The 18,184-nt window shown below is 52.6% G+C and overlaps 1 protein-coding gene and 1 non-coding gene across 6 annotated transcripts in view; one reads left to right on the forward strand and one right to left on the reverse strand.

Annotated features, from left to right (window-relative positions):
- GRK6 (G protein-coupled receptor kinase 6) overlaps positions 1 to 18,184 on the reverse strand; it is a 29,995-nt gene that overhangs the window by 3,292 nt on the left and 8,519 nt on the right. For 3 of the 5 annotated variants that reach the window (XM_026006226.2, XM_026006234.2, XM_072756498.1), the window contains exons 1-13: positions 12,345 to 12,541; positions 8,572 to 8,667; positions 7,481 to 7,593; positions 7,280 to 7,357; positions 6,865 to 6,965; positions 6,437 to 6,529; positions 6,281 to 6,344; positions 6,003 to 6,143; positions 5,557 to 5,747; positions 4,755 to 4,792; positions 4,570 to 4,659; positions 3,467 to 3,675; positions 3,232 to 3,369 (exon numbers count right to left, since the gene is read on the reverse strand). In XM_026006226.2, the coding sequence (XP_025862011.1) occupies positions 3,232 to 3,369; positions 3,467 to 3,675; positions 4,570 to 4,659; positions 4,755 to 4,792; positions 5,557 to 5,747; positions 6,003 to 6,143; positions 6,281 to 6,344; positions 6,437 to 6,529; positions 6,865 to 6,965; positions 7,280 to 7,357; positions 7,481 to 7,593; positions 8,572 to 8,667; positions 12,345 to 12,396 (1,404 nt within the window). In that variant the 5' untranslated portion in view covers positions 12,397 to 12,541. Of the gene's footprint in view, positions 1 to 3,231; positions 3,370 to 3,466; positions 3,676 to 4,569; positions 4,660 to 4,754; positions 4,793 to 5,556; positions 5,748 to 6,002; positions 6,144 to 6,280; positions 6,345 to 6,436; positions 6,530 to 6,864; positions 6,966 to 7,279; positions 7,358 to 7,480; positions 7,594 to 8,571; positions 8,668 to 12,344; positions 12,542 to 18,184 lie in introns of those variants that run through there. The other 2 variants (XM_072756496.1, XM_072756497.1) reach the window with 1 other exon arrangement.
- LOC112928927 (U6 spliceosomal RNA) lies at positions 15,896 to 16,002 on the forward strand. Its single transcript, XR_003236814.1, has one exon. It is a non-coding gene; the product is annotated as a U6 spliceosomal RNA (small nuclear RNA).

Consider the following 18,184-nt stretch of genomic DNA (forward strand, 5'->3'; position numbering starts at 1 on the left):
TACTCAAAAAAAGGAACAAAGTAAGGGTGCCTGGGTGGCTCGGTCAATTCAGCATCTGCTCAGGTCATGATCCTGGGATTGAGCCCCATGTCAGGCTCCCTGCTCAGCAGGGAGTCTCCTTCTCCCTTTCCCTTTGCCCCTCCCCCCTGCTCATGCTCTCTCTTAAATAAATACATAAAATCTTTTTTGTTTTTTTAAGAATTTATTTATTTATTCATGAGAGACACACAAAGAGAGAGAGACAGGCAGAGACACAGGCAGAGGGAGAAGCAGGCTCCACACAGGGAGCCTGACGTGGGACTTGATCCCGGGTCTCCAAGATCACTCCCTGGGCTGAAGGCAGGAGCTAAACCGCTGAGCCACCCGGGCTGCCTAATAAAATCTTTTTCTAAAAAGGGGGTCGTGGGGAGGGGGATCCCTGGGTGGCTCAGCCGTTTAGCGCCTGCCTTCGGGGCAGGGCGTGATCCTGGAGTCCCACATCAGGCTCCCTGCATGGAGCCTGCTTCTCCCTCTGCCTGTGTCTCTGCCTCTCTCTCTCTCATGACAAATAAATAAAATCTTTAAAATAATAATAATAAATAAATAAATAAATAAATAAATAAATAAATAAAAGGGGGTGGGCTCCTGGGTGTCTCAGTCAGTTAAGCATCTGCCTTCGGCTCAGGTCATGATCTCAGGGTCCTGGGATAGAGCCCCACATGGGGCTCCCTGCTTAATGGGGAGTCTGCTTCTCCCTCTGCCTCTCCCTCCTCTGCTTGTGCTGTCAGTCTCTTTCTCTCTCAAATAAATAAAATCTTTAAAAAAATTTTTTTAGGGATCCCTGGGTGGCGCAGCGGTTTAGCGCCTGCCTTTGGCTCAGGGCGCGATCCTGGAGACCCAGGATCGAATCCCACGTCGGGCTCCCGGTGCATGGAGCCTGCTTCTCCCACTGCCTATGTCTCTGCCTCTCTCTATCTATCTCTCTGTGACTGCCATAAATAAATAAATAAATAAATAAATAAATAAATAAATAAATAATTTTAAAAAATTTAATTAAAAAAAGGGACAAAGTACTAATACAAGCCTATGATACTGATAAACCTTGAAAATATTACACTAAGTGAAAGAAGTCAGTCACAAAGGACCACATATCGTATAACACCACTTGCATGAAATGTCCAGAACAGACAAATATATAGAGAAAGAAAGTAGATTCGTGATTGCCAGGGCCACAAAGAGAGGAAAATGGGGAATGAGTGCTAATAGACCCAGGGTTTTTGTTGGGTGGGTGGAGAGAGGTGATGTGAATGTTCTAAAATTGATTATGGTGATGGTTGCACAAATCTGAATATGCCAAAAGTCATTTAATTACAGACTTTGAGTGAGTGAATCATATAGTATATGCATTAAATCTCAACAAAACCATTAAAAATAAAAATATCATCATCAAACTTGCTTCTCATCTGTTGCTTCTAAAAAGTTAAACTCCAGGGCACTAATTTCTAGCTTTGAATAAAAGACTCTGGGGTGGTGGGATGATTTCAATGTTAAATGAGATGACGTGCACTGGAAGTAGTAACCCTGATGGCTGGGCAGGCCCCAAGCAGGCTGCTCTCAGTTCAATCACTCACAGCAAGGCCCACGCCCCAGGGTGCTGGTGAGGCCTACAAGACACAGTCCTTCACAAGCAGTGGCTCCCTAGCTGTCCTCTTGCTTCTATTCGCCACCTCTGGGCCGGCCCCCACAGCTTGCAGGCCTGCTCTACAGTCCCCAGAGGTCCTCTGTCACACTTAGAATAAAACCCTGTGCCTCCCTCAGCCTATGCTCATTATGGCCACACTGGCCTCCTTGCTATTCTATTGCTAGAGGCTTCTCCTTCTCCCTGGAATGCTCTCACCCTAAAGCTCTGCATGGCGCTCTCCTTCATATATTTTAGGCTTCTGCCTAACCATCAGGTCCTCAGAGACCACCTTGGCTAAAAATACCCCCCCCCCTTATTCCTTATCTCCCTCTTAGCTGGGTTTATTGTTTTCATATTATCTGATATTCTTTCTGTCCTAGTGCTTTATTTCACCATGCTCCCCACCACAACAGGAAGGCAGGACCGGGTTATGGTGACCTCTTTATCTCTGAGGCCTGGCACTTATGGGCACTCAGATATTGGCTGAGTGAATAAACAGTTCCTGTGTGGCTGCCAGCCATCAGTCCAGTCTGCCCATTACCTTCCTGCCTCCCCAGAGGTCCTGGTGAACTGTCAATCTCAGGACCCAGTCCCCTTACATATGGGAGGGAGGCAGGCACAGAACTTCATCTTGGCCAATCACAACCTTCCCTGTGATTTCACACAAAGCAGCCTGAATTCAGAGGGAGGACAATAACAGGTTGAAGGAGAGCCAAGAGATGAAGTCCTGGCAACATCACTCAAAACCCCGATGTTGGTCCTACTCTAGGATCTTCTGGTCCAATGAATCAATAAGCTCCATGTTGGACACAAGTTTTAGCCGGGTTCATGCCACCTGGAATATGATGACTCGAGGATGTTTCTGCTCGCAGAGACACTCAGTAAGTGGGTTGAGACTCCACAAGGGTGAGGTCAGCACTACCAGGTACGGTGGGCGACCAGAATTCAGTCAGCCTAATAACTCCTTAGCCCTGCTGGCAACAGCATTCTTTAGGAGACTGACCTCCCCCTGCCCCCTGCCCCAGCAGCACTTTAGGTGGGCAAGTGATCCAAGTGTGGCCCCTGAGGGCCTCTGAGCCATCAGTGACAATAAGCACTAGCTTTAGGACTTTTTTTTTCTCTCCCCGTTTAGGACCTCTTTTGAAATTATTGGGCAGGACGTACACCGTGTCTCCCGGGCTGGCCGAGGAAGGGAGACCTGAAATGCTGGGTTCAGGATGAATGCACATTTTCAGGATGTGGACCTGAAATGCTGGATTCACCACTACCATCCCCTAGAGAGTAGATTCACCACTACCATCCCCTAGAGAGAGCAGCCAGGAAGTAAAGACTGCATCCTGGCCAGTAGAGTGGGGAGGGAGAGGAAGAGGGAATTCCTGCAATGTAGCTGGAGCCCCAGATCCAGGTATGCCAAAAGCGACACCTATTCTGAGGCCTTCCATCTGCCTGAGTCCGGTGAGTTATGTTCTATTGGCGAAGCCATCTGAGTTGGGTTTTCTGACACTTGCACTGAAGGTGTCTAGACCTCTCCTCCAAGAGCCCCACCCTGATCAGGAGTGAAAAGCACTCACGTCGGGCTTGAATGGTGGCTCCAGCATGCCGGCTCCCAGCCGCTTGAAGTTCAGCTTCTTGAAGAGGGGGTGTTCCTTTACCTCGCGGGCACCACCTCCACGACACCCTAGGCGCTCAGCAGGATCCTTGCACAGGAGCTGCACCAGGGCAGGGGCAGTCAGGGTGGCCTGGGAGCAGTGCCCGCTACCCCTCAGCCCCAGGCCTGGCCACTCAGCCTCCTGCTGGCTGCCTTACCTGGGAGCAGAGCGAGCGGGCCTGCGGGGAAAAGCGTTCCGAGTATTCCTCAGGCACCTCCTTCACCAGCCTCTCCACCTCCTCTCGCTTGATTTTCTTTTTCCTCTGCTGGAAGGGTGACTGCCCTGCGATCATCTCATACAGGAGGCAGCCTAGCGCCCACCAGTCTGGGCTAAATGTGTACCGTTCGTTCTTCACCACCTCAGGAGCTGGGCAGAATGAAATGGGAGTGAGGGCTGGGCAGGAGGCAGGAACCAAGCCCTGGGGCCCTGGGAATGCCCAACACACTTCAAATGGGGTATCAGCTCAAACAGCTGCTTGCCAGCAGGCACTCTAAACAGCCTGGTAGGGACTTCAGTGCATAGGACAGCACATGCCCCATCAAAGGGAGCCAGTGTGGCTCTGCAGGAGACCAGGTCTTCTGATTTTTCAAAAGAAGTCAGAAGTTTGTATTTTATAATGTGAAGCTTTCTGGCCTATCAAATGTTGGCAACTCATTCCAATGGTTTTAAAAACAATTTGATTGAAGTACAAATGTAGGCCACATTAGGCCTGTGTGGTTACCAGTCTGCAACCTCTGGATTTAATATAGAAAGAAAGAAACTCATCTGCTGTGTGCCTACTGCCTGCCAGTGGGCTCATGGGGGTTTTTGCCTCTCCTCCCTCTTTTCATCTTCAGGCAACCCTGGGAGTCAGTATAAGTGCTTTATAGTTGGGCAAAGTGAGGCTAGGAGCAGCAGTATATGGCCCACAGTCACAGAACAAACAACAGGTGGGCCCTGGGTGACTGGGGCTCTGTCTGCTGTGTCACATAGCCCCAAGGGGAATATGAGGGCACTTCCTCTCTGAACCTGGGCAGGTCAGAGGAGGGCAGGACTGAGAAGATAAGATCAGCTCCTTCTCCTCTTCCTCTGGTAGCCACCTGCAAGCCCAGCCAATAGGAAGAGCTCAGTATTTGGTGAGTGTGTATTCGCAGGTGTGTGGGGTCCTGGCTGAGTCTTGGTCCTAATTTATAAACTAGAGTTATCACCTCTTTCTACTCCCTGAGACACAGAGGTGGAGGGGTCCAAAGGGCAAAGAAGTAAGGATGGAGGGAGACTCACCCATGTAGCCCACAGTGCCCACACGACCCTTGATGGTCTGGCCCTCTGGCACATGCACAGCCAGCCCCAGGTCAGAGATTCGGATATGACCTGAATGTAGGTGGAGCAGGGGGGGTGCCATTAGACAGGTGGGCCAGACCCTTCCCTACTCCACTGCATCCCACCTCTGTGACCCCCTCACCCACCATGGTCATCCAGTAGGATGTTCTCTGGCTTCAGGTCCCTGTGGGGAGAGAGGGGCAGGGTCAGATGTTCAAAATGCAGAGGAGCCAGACAGGACGGTACCACCTCCTAGCTCACTTGTCTTCTGGAATGGGAAGTGCAGCAAGGTGCAGAAGCCATTTATCATCAGGGTGAGGGACAGCTCTGCCCTCGCTCACCACAGCCCCGACTTGAGGGAGGCAGCCTGGGGATCTGTCCAGCTAGGACCCATCCTGCAAGTCCCCAGGCAAGTGGAGAGCAGGTCCTTGGGAAGGCAGCACCAGGAGCTTTGCTCACCACTAGTGCTGAGGTGACTGACTTTGGTGGCTAACTCTACGTTTCCTGTCAAAGGGGCTACTCATCTGTCCTCTCATGGGGCTGTTACTGGCAGTGATTTCATCTGAACATCCCAACAATGCACAGAGCTCTCTGCTGCCAAGCCCTCCATGCCAGGCTCTGTGCACTGCACTGCATCATCCCATTTGGTCCCTAAAACCAGCTACAAGGCAGGAATTACAGTCTCTGCTTCCCAGAAAAGGAAACAATGTAGGGAGCAGGAAGCTGACTGGCAGAGAAGGGTGACAACACTAGCATTCCCGTGAGTGAGCCAGATCCAGAAGCTCTCAAGTCCGCCTGGCTAAGGGCGCCCCAAGCCAGTGCGCAACAGGGCTCAAACTGTTGCGCACTGACAACAGCCCCATGACAGCCCCAGCACACTAGCATCCTTTCATAGCCTCCACCCGTGCCCAGCCACAGACCCCCACAGGGAGGGCCAAAGCCCAGAACCTGTACACGATGCGTTCCCGGTGTAGGTCCTCCAAGCCACAGCAGATCTCCGCGGCATAGAAGACAGCTCGAGGCTCGGGGAAGCCGGCCTGGCCCATGTGGTAGATGTGGAACTTGAGGTCGCCTCCATTCATTAGCGTCAGCACCAGGCACAGCGCATCCTTGGTCTCATAGGCATAGGCCAAGCTCACCTGTGGCCGAGGGGACCCGAGCCCTCAAGCAGGGGCCAGGGGCCACCTGATGGCAAGGCTGGCACCAGCCACCCAAAAAATCCTTCTCAGTGCCACTTCTTGGGGTCCCACCTGCTCCCCAGGCCTGATGTCAATAGCCCAAGCCTGCCCTTCCTAAGTATTTCCAAGGGCAGGAAGACATCTGGCCTGGTGAGCGGGGAGGGCAGGGCAAGTGCATGGCCAGGGGAAAGGGAGGGGTCTCCTCTCTGTACTTACTACAAACCTACTGTTCACTTTCTCCAGGATCTGTTTTTCATTGAGTGCCATGGCCTCCCCTTTCCGCTTCTTGATCCGCTTCTTTTCCAGCTTCTTGCAAGCGTACATCTTGCCTGTTGCCCGCACCTGGCAGGCACACACCTGGAGCCAAGGCAGATGGGCAAATAGGGACAGCTGTGCCCTTCCTGGGGCCACAAGGGTTTGGGGACAGGGGTTGGTCCAAGGCCCACCGTACCCCACATTCCCACTCCATCAGAGACTCTGGCGTGGCCACTTACCTCACCAAAGCCACCTTTGCCCAGGACTCGGTACTGCCTGAAGGTGTTTTTGGTCACTGGCTGCCTGTGGGCATGGGATTTCAGAGCAAACACTGGCTGAGCAGGGCCCCAAGGCCTGTGAGAGTCCTAGAAACTCCCAGCCTTCAGGGAGCTCACCTTTCCAGCCACTTCCACTGTAGGAAACGGTTGAAGTAGATGCTGTCGAGGTAGTCGGCAAAAGGAGCCATGCTCAGGTACTCATGGGTCAGCCTGTTGAGAGGTTCCAGCCCACTGGTCAGCCCCTGACACCTCAAGTTCTCAGCCTGATGGGCCAGACCCCCTGCTATGTGCACGCTTGGCCTGAAAGGCAGCATCATGAGCCAACCCTCTGGCTGACTCAAAGAGAAGGGAGGCATGCACCCATACAGAAGCTGAAGATGCTACAGAGAGGGAAGGCCACCTGCCCAAGCTCACACAGTGCATGCAAGGCTAGGGTGAGAGGCTGAGCTCCCTCACCAGCTGCTGAACTGTTCGCAGCCTTCCAGGCCCACAGAAGCCCCCTCCTCAGGATACAACTCCAGGCCTGTGGGCAGGGAGAGGCTTACCGGCTGAGCTCCTGGAAGAGGTCTTTGCAGGGCCCCTGCTCCAGCCGCTGGGAGCAATTAGTCACCAGCTGCCGGGGGACCTCAGGAATGAGGTCAGGACCCTAAGGACAGGCAACAAATAGGTTAGTGCAGGGGGTCCTGTGGCCAGCTGCCCACTCCCAGGGCAAAGAAAGCCAGTATCTTGGGCCTGTGGTGCACCAGCCTGCCCAGATGCTGAACTCAGTTCTACTGCTACCCTTGAGGCAGGGTGAAGCGGAGCCACCGGCTCTGGCCCACCCTCCTGGGCTCCGTGCCCCTGGTCTGCCAGGTGAACCTGGTGCAACTCCAGGGCACTCTCTGCCCAGGCTGCAGTCATTCCTCTCTCCATCACTGAGCTCTGCCCACTGGTATCATCCTTCCATCGCTGCTCACTCACCGTGTGGCTCAGAAAATTCTGCATTAGCTGTCGCCCACAGGCCTTCCGCTTCTCATCAGGGGTCACTTCATACTCAGCCTGCAGGGGGGAGGCAGAAAAGCTTGGGGTCTGGGTGCATCAACAGTGTGAGGAGATGGAGAGCACTTGATCTGGGGACCTCTGCCTCCCGCTCAGGGCCAGGCCAGGATGGGCCGCACTCACCACTCCATCCAGGAAGGCAATGCAGCGGGTCAGCTCAGGCCTTGTTGCACAGAACTCTCGGAACAGCAGGCGCCCAATGGGCTGCCGCTCACACAGGCTATGGTAGTCACGTTCTGCAAGCAAGCGTAGGAGCTACTGGGTTCCCAGACCTGGAGACTGCCAGCGGGCCACTCCTATCCATACCACCCAGGTCCTGGGCCCCAACAGCAGCTCCTAGCCCTGTAGTATGGAAGCCATTATCTCCTTTAGAGCCCTCACTACAACACTGAGATGGGCATTACTCTTATTTCCATCAGACCTTGGGACTGAGGCCCAGAAAAGCTAAGTAATTCGCTCAAGGTCACACGGCCAGGAGTATGGCTCCAGAGGTAGGCCCTTACCTCCCCTGCTATCTCCCGGTTCACACCACCTACATACGTGACAGTGCAGGGCTTGGGTGTGGTTTGTGAGGTTCCGGCCCGGCCCAGGCTAGGCCCAAACCTGCTGCCTGCCTGGCGAAAGTGCAGGAGGAAGCTGTGGCTTCCGGCGAGCTCAAGGCTAGGCCTCCTTCCAGGCAGTGGAAGCAGCCACGGTATACTCCTTGCCCACATGCAGGCCATCAGAGGGCTTGAGACAACCCTGGGTGCTGCACAAACCTGGGGCCTCAACCAAGATAAGCAGGAGCTGGGGTCCCAGCCCCTCTGGTCAAGGCTTTGCTGCCCATCCACCCCCACCTTACACTCACCCTACACCAGGCTGGGCTGTGCTAAGCACAGGCTTGGGGCTCCTAATACATCAATCTGTGGGTTGGCTCCAGCCTCCCTTGTGCTCTCTACCCCTCAAACCCTAGGCCGGGCCCTCCTTTCCTCTGCTTCTCTCAGACTGCCCCAAATATGTCGCTGCCCTGCTCCTCATCCACTCCCTCCCTCAACCCCCACCCCCATTGTCTGCACTGTGCTCTCCACCCATCTCAAGCCCAGGAACTGAAACTGGGTTGGGTGGTGCAGCCTCAATCTTCCTGCTCCCAGGACCCTCCACCATGCCCCTCTGCCCCAGGGGTGAGGTCTGAGGAGAGGCCCTCCAGCACCTCCAAGTCTCTACCCAGGCCTCACCGAGGCTGAGCCGCAGCTCTTCACACTGGCTGATGTGGGGGAACTGCAGCATCTGTCGCCATTTCTTGCTTTTGCCTTTGCGATTCCCACCACCACCTACGGGAACAAAGGGGCACTGGGTCTCCAGTCCCACAGCCACCGCGCTTCCCCTCAAGCACTCAGTGTACCCAGAGGCCTTCTGGGCTCAGCCCAGGCCCAGGCCCGGCCCACTCCAAGAGGCACCACAGGTCTCCATTCTGCATGCTTCAGCATGCCCTCGCTGGGCTCTGGGACACCCAAGGTACCCTGGGCCTCCTGCTGGGGGCTCCTGAGCTACAAGATCCAAGAGGGGTGGTGAAGACAAGGCCACCAGGCCGGGGGAGGGGGGTGATGTGAATGGAGGGGGGGCACGGGGTTCCAGGAAGCCTTGGCTGCTTCCTACCAGGTAAGGGTTTCTCAGGTATAGAAAGTAGAGGACATGACAGTGATAGGAACTCTGTAAGTCAAGGCACAGAAGGAAGAGATTCCAGGACATGTGCAACATGCCTGAGAGACACCAGAAGCAGAGGACAGCCTATGTCCCTAAGGAAGCTTCAAGCCCCTATTACCTAGCCCTGCATCAGAGCTACCAGAGACTCAAACAATGTGGTGGCAAGAGGGTAGGCATTTGGGATGCCACTTCAGTACACAAGGGCTTCCATGGCCTAGATACCTGCCTTATTTTACCTAGCTGACTCCCTCTCAGTAGCTGCTGAGACCAGAGTAGCACCTCAGGTGCTTAGAGAGCCAGATAGGTATGGTATATGTGAGCCAGATGGGAGGCAACAGGGAGTGGAGGGGAGTGTGGTGAACTGGGCCATATCCACCCCTTCCAATAGGGGCAGCTGCAGCTTTGCTGTGGCCAGGCAGGAATGCAGGCTCAGTTTGGCCAGCCGGGATCTGGACTGTTGTGTGAAATACTGGGTCGTATTTTTTGTAAAAACCCACTGTAGCCAAGTGAATTAAATATGTTAGAGAGCTAGCCAGATGTGGCCCATGAGCCAGGAGGTTGAAAATGGAAAGGCCTGAGTCTTAGAGCCCTACAGACAGAGGTTTGAATATCCAATTCACACTTTAGGCCCATCTAGGAGCTCAATTTCTTCACAGGTACTAGGGATCCAAAGCCACCTCCAGAGGTGCTGTCAGAGTACCTGGGAGAGTCTGTGCCTAGTGCTTAGCAGGGCTGTGGCAAGAGTCGGGCCTCAGCTCCAACAAGTCATGGCAACCTCAGGCAGCCACTTCCCCTTGCCTGGCCTCAGTTTCCCTGCTGCTTCCCCAGCCTTGTTTAGATCTGGCCCAGCTGAAAGCAAGTGGCACAGGGGAAGGGGCTGCTCCAGGGAGGGGGCAGAGCTGAGTCCCTCCAGGGCTTCTGTGACCTAAGCTGCCTGGAGGAGGAAATGTTGCAGGACACCCATTGGGAAACTTGCTGGCAGCCCTCCTGCAGCCTGCACCCAGCATCCCCCACAGTCATTGCTCCACTGTGAATGAGCAACAGACCCCCACCCCCAAGCCAAGGCAAGGCCTCCCCAGAAGGGGAACTCCCCCCCCTCCGTCACCCACCCCACCACAGGTCCCTCACCCAACTCTCCATCCGCTGGCCTCCCCCCACCAGTTACTTCCTCCTCCCCCTCCGCCAGGCCACATCAAGGCAGCAGCAAGAGTCACATGCAAATATCCTGTCCTGGAACTGCCACCAGAGTCAGTGGGGCTTCTCCCCAGCCTAGCCTGGTCCCCTCTCTGTGCCTCTGGGCACCTGGGCAAGGAAAGACGGAACCCCAGCCCCCCAAGCACTGCCCCACTTCATCCTCAGAGCAATGCTGCCGTACCAGGCACAACCTTGGGAGAAAACAGAGGCCTTGAAATGAGGAACCAATTTGTCCAAGATCACAAAGCCTGGGGGTGCCAGAGGCAGGATTAAAACCCAGCTCCCTAGGACCACAACCCACACTCCTTCTCCTGCCAAACACACCATGCTGACATCCATTAGGTGTCAAGTAAATACACATACCCAGGGTTCCCAAACCACTTAGGGCCTCAGATCCTTTGGGGAGGTGGCAAAGGCCCAGCCAGCCCCAAGCTGTCAGCCAGCTAATGAAGGGGTTCCCATGCAGCCAGCCTAGGGGCCAGGGTTTAGGACTGAGTGACAACAGGGATTTCTCTTAGTTTTCAGGTCCTATCCCCAACCATTCCACAAAAAGGGTTACTCAAATTTAGAGAGAAGAGACTTGTCTAGAAGCCTGCAGGTGGGAGGGGCAGGACCAGGTTGGGTAAGGGCTCTCCAGCGGAGGCATCAGTCCAGGTCTGGCCATACCCCCCTACACCTAACCCATGGCCTGAGGAAGCCTGATGGGAGGTGCTATGCTCTCTGGTCAGGCAAGGCAGTGCTTAGCAGGCCTGAAGCCTGAACTGGCTGTAGCCCTAAGGAGGGAGGCCTGGCCAGGCTCTCCCCACCCCTCCTCCCTAGCTGGCTGGATGACGAGGCAGAACAGAATCGGCAGATGCCCCCAGAGGCTAGGAGGAAGGCCTAGCCCTGAGACTTGATAAGGGACAGGAGATAAGGAAGACTCCGAGCACTGGGGACCCGGCCTGCCATGCCTACTTCCAAGCAGCACCTCGCAGGGGGCAACACACGCTGGGCAGGAAGGGGGTACAGATGCTGTGCCATCTGAGGGCTCCACTGGGCTTCCTACACACTATTGGGGGCATCCTGTGTCCTAGGCCTGGGGCAACCAGTCTCACTGTATGAACTGGGGGCGAGTCCTTAGGCTGGGCCTGTTTCCCACCTGTAAAATGGAGCAGAAAAGTGAAACAGATGACCTGGCCCGGAAGCCCAGGAAAGAGTAGAAATGACCATGTCATGACCTCTCTGCCCTAGAGTTCAAAAAAGAAGGGTCTTGTTCACGGCTGATCCCCAGCACCCTAGACAGGACAGGGCACAGAATGAGCGTTCTGTGATTATGTTACTGAGGTGGACAATGGCAGGCGAGGACCAGGTCTGGTCCTCTGTGTCCCCCAAGACCCTCAGAGAGCAGGTGCCTGGGAACGTTTGCAGTGGGAGCTCTGAGGAACTCAATACACATTCACTAGATTTGCTCCCTCTGCCAGGCCTGCACTTACAGTCCTGCCAGTTCCACATGCTCTCTTCCTTCAAAGCTCAGCTCCCACTTATTTCTGTGCCCATTTGACCCACTAGACGGTGGGCTTCCTGAGGGCAGAAATCATAACCCATTCGCCTTTGTCCCCAGTGTCCTAAGGCACGGAGCAACATATGTGACCAGTAGTTTCCTCAAACGGGGTGGGCTGTGCTACCGCAGTGGCTCCGCTCATTCATTCCCCAAACCTTTATCCTGCAGCAACTTTGCGCGGATCCAGTCTGGGCGCCAGGGTCTGGGCCCGAGGCACGTGGGGCAGGCTACCCTTTCTCGGGGCATCTTCTCACCTATCACCTGGGGGAGACCTCAGGCAGGCTCTCCAAGGACCCGGGTCCCACCCTTCCCTCTTCCTTCCTCTCTTCTTCACCGCCTCACGTCCTCCCCCCGCCCCGCTGCGCAGCGAGGGCGGTGGCCAGACCCCCGCCCCTTCCTGGGCCCTGGCACCCTCGGGCAGGTGCGGAGGACTACCGGCCGGAAGGGCTAGCTTCTGCGCGGGGTGCGGGGCGCGCTGCCCTAGGGGAGCTCGCTGCTGGGGCGCCCAGCTGGGCTCCGAGGCCGCGCGCCCGCGTTCCCTGCACCCGGCCGCCCGTTCGGCCGCCTCACCTTCCCGGGCCTTGAGTAGCACCGTGTTCGCTACGATGTTCTCGAGCTCCATGGGCTGCGGCGCCGCGGGGCCCGCCGGGCCGCGCCGCCGGCCGGGAACGCTCGCGGGACCCGGGGCCGGATGGCGATCGGCGCGGCTCCGCTCGGCTGGCAGTGACCGCGCCGCGGCCTCCCCGGCCTCCCCGGCCTCCCCGGCCGCCGCCGCCGCCGCCGCCGCCGCCCGCCGCTCACGCCCCGCCCCCTCCCGGGGGCCACACGGCGCGGGCCCGCCCAGCCCCGCCCTCTGTTTACTTTACGCGGCCAATAACCGGGCGGGCGCTCCCCGCGCCGTCTCCCCATTAGACAGCCTCTTCATTAATCCCCGCCTTCCGAGCCAGGGATTAGCTCAAAGGAGAAGGGAGGCGGGACTTTATACGTCATCTCTTCCTGGTTGGTCTGAGGGGGGCGTTCAGCCCCTAGGTTCGAATTTCTGGGCCTTCGTAGGATAGCGAACTGCCAATTAGGGCCGAGCCCTCTGCTGGGACAGCAGAGGTAGGTCCTCTGGGTCACGCCCCGGAAGCCGGATGTTTGATTGGGTCAAAGGAGCGTCAGTCATTCTAATCGCTGCACTCTAATTGGGCCATCAGATGAGGGTGTGACCCGGGTCCCTTTGACTATCCTTGGCTTTTCTAAGGTTTGTAGGGATGCACTTGCTATCTTGGGCCTCCTGCTGGCCGGCTGCGAACTGCTTTGAGCCATTTGTCCAGCGGTATTCCTTTGGGTTGGCCCGTTCTGGAGAGTGCACATCGGAAGCGGGTAGAGGTCCAGAGGAGGTGGTTGGCCTCCCCAGCTGCTCCCCGGCCTCCGGCACCCGCCCCGCTCCCCCAGCCGGATGTTGTGATTTCTCTCCACCCACACGGCCTCGCCCGCCCTCGGCTCTGCTGCCTTATAAGGCAGCGTTACCACCCTGAGACCTTTGAGTGAGCTCACACCCATTATACAGGTGGGGAACAGAGAAGTGCCAGAAGTCCAGCGGCTGGCTCCAGGCGGATATCCTACTGTCTCCTCTCCCACCTGACACAACAGAAAACGAAGACTTGCCCAAACTCAGCGAGTAACAGTAAGGCAGAGCCGGATTCAACTAGGTTTCTCTGATCCCTATTCATTCATTCATCCATCCAAAAATACAGAGCACCTGCTTTGTGCCAGGCATTGAACCAGATGCGGGGCAATACAGTGGTGTCAGCAAGATAGCCGAGCTCTCTGCTTACATGCTAGACGGGTGGTAAAAGTTAGACCCGTAATAATCAAATAGGATGGTCTCAGAGAATGATAAGTGACATTAAGACAAAATACTAAAGTGTGAGGGGGGGAATGGTCTCAGGGTGTGACATTTGAGGAGATCCAATGGCCATATGTGGCTACCATATTGGACAACATAGAGAATGTTTCCATCATCACGGAAAAGAAGTTCTGCCAGATAGCACTAATCTGGAGGAAGGAGTGGCTTCCATTTGTACAAAGGTTCCATGGTGACAGCCTGAATAACTGGGAGAAAAATGATGCCACCAACTGAGGAAAAGTGAAGGATGGTAGGCTGAGTACTTTCTGATCCCCTAAACTTGACTTGAACAGACAGTTTTGCCACTTCTTGAAATATATACCCTAAGTCTCTGCTAGAGAGAAGTGGGATGTTGTGTGTGTATATCCAGACATTTGTGAGCAGGAGTTTGATGGCTTCCTACTTCTCATCCCATAGACCTATACCCCAGCTGTACAAAGACAGAAGCCAGGGCAAGATGGTGCCTTTCTGCTCTAGTCCAAAGTTGCTGGACACCCAGATGTGCAGGGAGAACTGGGGCAGATGTGTAGAAATTGTTGAGAAGGGGGAATGTGTATATATGGGAAAGTTTATTTGCAAACTTCTGTAGATTGAGTCTTAACCATATGCCAGGCTCTGCCCTTTCTTTTTTTTATTATTATTAATTTATTTATTTGAGAGACTGAGTGCAGACGGTGGAAGAGGGAAGGCAGAGAGAGAGGGAGAGAGTCTTAAGCAGACGCCACTGATGAGGACGCTGAGCTGGAACCAGGAGTCTGACACTAAACAAACTGTGCCACCACCACCCAGGTGCCCTCAGGCTCTGCCCTTTCAAATGCATTCCCATTTAGCTATCTCAACAAACTGACCAGGCAGTGTGAGTGCCCCTCCCTTCCTAGAGAGGTGTTGCAATTAAGGATCATAGAGGCTCACAAACTATAGAATAAGCCCAAATGTCCATTGAATGATGAATAATAAAGATGTGGGGTGCCTGGGTAGTTCAGTCAGTTAAGCACCTGACTCTTGATTATGGCTCAGGTCAGGATCTCAGGGTCGTGAGACTGAGCACTGCATCAGACTATGCACTGGGCATGGAGCCTGCATAAGATCCTCTCTCTCTTCTGGGGCACCTGGGTGGCTCCGTTGGTTAAGCATCCAACTCTTGATTTCAGCTCAGGTCATGATCCCAGAGTCCTGGGATCAAGTTCCAAGTCCAGCTTCTGGCTGAGCAGGGGGCCTCCTGTCTCTCTTTCCCTCTACCCCGCCCCCTACTGGCTTTCTCTCTCTCTCTCTCTCTCTCTCTCAAATAAATAAATCTTTTTTTTTTTTTTTTTTTTTTTTTTTTATGATAGTCACAGAGAGAGAGAGAGGAGAGAGAGAGGCAGAGACACAGGCAGAGGGAGAAGCAGGCTCCATGCACCGGGAGCCTGATGTGGGATTCGATCCCGGGTCTCCAGGATCGCGCCCTGGGCCAAAGGCAGGCGCCAAACCGCTGCGCCACCCAGGGATCCCTCAAATAAATAAATCTTTAAGAAAAAAAATTCTCTCTGTCCTTCTCCTCCTCAGCCCCTCCAACTTTTTCTCTTTCTTCCTCTCTTAGAAAAAAAAAAAAAAAGGTGATGTACACACAAACACACGATGGAATATTACTCGGCCATCAAAAAGCATGAAATCTTGCCATTTGCAACAACATGGATGGAACTAGAAAATGTTATGCTAAGCAAAATAAGTCAGTCAGAGAAAGACAAACATCATATGATTTCATCATATGTGGAATTTAAGAAGCAAAACAGATCAACAAGGGGAAGGGAAAGAAAAAAAAAACATAAATACAGAGGGAGAGAGGCAAACCATAAGAGACTCCTAATCATAGAAAACAAATTGAGGGTTGCTGGAGGGGAGGGGAGGGTGATGGGCTAAATGGGTGATGAGTATTAAGGAGGGCACTTGTTGGGATGAGCAATGGGTGTTACACATGAATGATGAATCACTAAATTCTACTCCTAAAATCAATATTATACTATATGTTAAGTAACTTGAATTTTTAAAAAAATTTTAAAAGATTTTGTTTATTCATGAGAGACAGAGAGAGAAGCAGAGACACAGGCAGAGGGAGAAGCAGGCGCCCTGGGGGGAGCCCAATGTGGGACTCGATCCTGGGACCCCGGGATCACACCCCATGCCAAAGACAGATGTCCAACCTCTGAGCCACCAGGCACCCCATTAACTTGAATTTAAAGAAAAAGTTTCAGTGCTCGCTTCGGCAGCACATATACTAAAATTGGAACGATACAGAGAAGATTAGCATGGCCCCTGCGCAAGGATGACACGCAAATTCGTGAAGCGTTCCATATTTTTAGTGGGCTGCATCTGTGAAGAGGACAATAGTACCGTCATCTGGTTTTGGCTGCACAAAGGCGAGGCTCAGCGATGTCCTAGCTGTGGAACCCATTACAAGCTGGTGCCCCACCAGTTGGCCCACTGAGCCTTTGCACTAATTTACTCAAAATGTGCTGTGAAGTTTCTTCTTTCCAATAAAGACTAGCCATTGCATTGGCTCCTTCTCCCATAAAAAAAATAAATTAAATTAAAAAAATAAAGAAAAAGGTTCATAGAGACTGAGCCTCTGACCCATTGTCATACTAGGGGGTTAGTGACCAAAATGGAATTGAAGGTTTCCTGATGCAAGTTCACTGCTGTTTTTTCCCTTCCAGTCTCTGTGATTAAGGTCATTATTTCCCTACTTTAAGCCACTGACTTACAGAGTGATCGTGAGGGGTTTTGCTTTGTTTTGTTTTGTTTTGTTTTGTTTTGTTTTAGGAACTTCCTGGTAACGATATATGAATTCTTGCCTCAGTTAGGACTTCTGGTTTCAACTAAAACTGGCTCAGGCAAGAAAAAAAAGGGGTGGGGGCGTTTAACGAATAAATTGGTTCAAGTAACTGAAAAGAAGAGGTGGTAGTTCTGATTTTCTGTGTCTTTGGAGTCCAGGTCTCAAATAGTGTCACTTAAAATTTGTCTTTCCCATCTTCTGACTTTGCTTTTGATCTGTATTGTCTTTATTCTCAGGCAACTTTTCTCTCTGAGATTTAAAGATGGCTGCTAAGAACTTATTAAACTCAACAGCAAAGAAACAAACAATCCAATCATGAAATGGGCAAAAGACATGAACAGAAATTTCACAGAGGAAGACATAGACATGGCCAACAAGCACATGAGAAAATGCTCCGCATCACTGGCCATCAGGGAAATACAAATCAAAACCACAATGAGATACCACCTCACACCAGTGAGAATGATGAAAATTAAAAAGACAGGAAACAACAAATGTTGGAGAAGATGTGGAGAAAGGGGAACCCTCTTGCACTGTTGGTGGGAATGTGAACTTGTGCACTCTGGAAAACTGTGTGGAGGTTCCTCAAAGAGTTAAAAATAGACCTGCCCTATGACCCAGCAATTGCACTGCTGGGGATTTACCTGAAAGATACACACGCAGTGAAACGCCGGGACACCTGCACCCCGATGTTTCTAGCAGCAATGTCCACAATAGCCAAACTGTGGAAAGAGCTTCGGTGTCCATCAAAAGATGAGTGGATAAAGAAGATGTGGTCTATATATACAATGGAATATTACTCAGCCATTAGAAATGACAAATACCCACCATTTGCTTCGACATGGATGGACCTGGAGGGTATTATGCTGAATGAAATAAGTCAATTGGAAAAGGACAAACATTATATGGTCTCATTCATTTGGGGAATATAAAAATTAGTGAAAGGGAATAAAGGGAAAGGAAAGAAAATGAGTGAAAATATTAGTGAGGGTGACAAAACATGAGAGATACCTAACTCTGGGAAATGAACAAGGGGTAGTGGAAGGAGAGGTGGGCGGGGTTGGGGTGACTGGGGGATGGGCACTGAGGGGGGCACGTGGTGGAATGGGCACTGGGTGTTATGTTATATGTTGGCAAATTGAATTCTAATAAAAATTTTTTTTTAATAAAATAAAAAATAAATATGGCTGCTAGCAGCCCCATGCTCACTTCTTACTAGTGAGGCAATTTCTAGGGAGGGAGAAAGCCTCTACTCTACCTTGAAGATTCCAGCAAAAATCCTGGGGCTGCCTCTGACTGGTTTGATTTGGGTCAGATGTTCATTTTGAACCAATCATTGAGGACAGAGAGAGACAGTTTCCTGGTTGGCTAGATATGGATCACATTCCTACTCCCACCTCAGCTGAGGGATGGGGTAAGTCATTAGGAATCAATCTATCTGTATTAGTCATCAAATGCTGGGTAACAAAATACTCTAAAACTATGGCCTAAAACAACAACAATCAATTATCATTTCTCATTGTTTCTGAAGTTCAAGAATCAATTATAGCTTCAAAAAAGAAAAAGAAAGAGAAAGAAAGAAAGAAAGAAAGAAAGAAAGAAAGAAAGAAAGAAAGAAAGAAAGAAAAGAAAGAAAAGAAAGAAAAAAAGAGGAATTCAGAAGCAACTTAGTTGTATGGTTCTGGCTTGAGGTCTCCCATGAGGTTG

This window comes from Vulpes vulpes, chromosome 4 (assembly GCF_048418805.1).
Source record: "Vulpes vulpes isolate BD-2025 chromosome 4, VulVul3, whole genome shotgun sequence".
NCBI lineage: Eukaryota > Metazoa > Chordata > Mammalia > Carnivora > Canidae > Vulpes > Vulpes vulpes.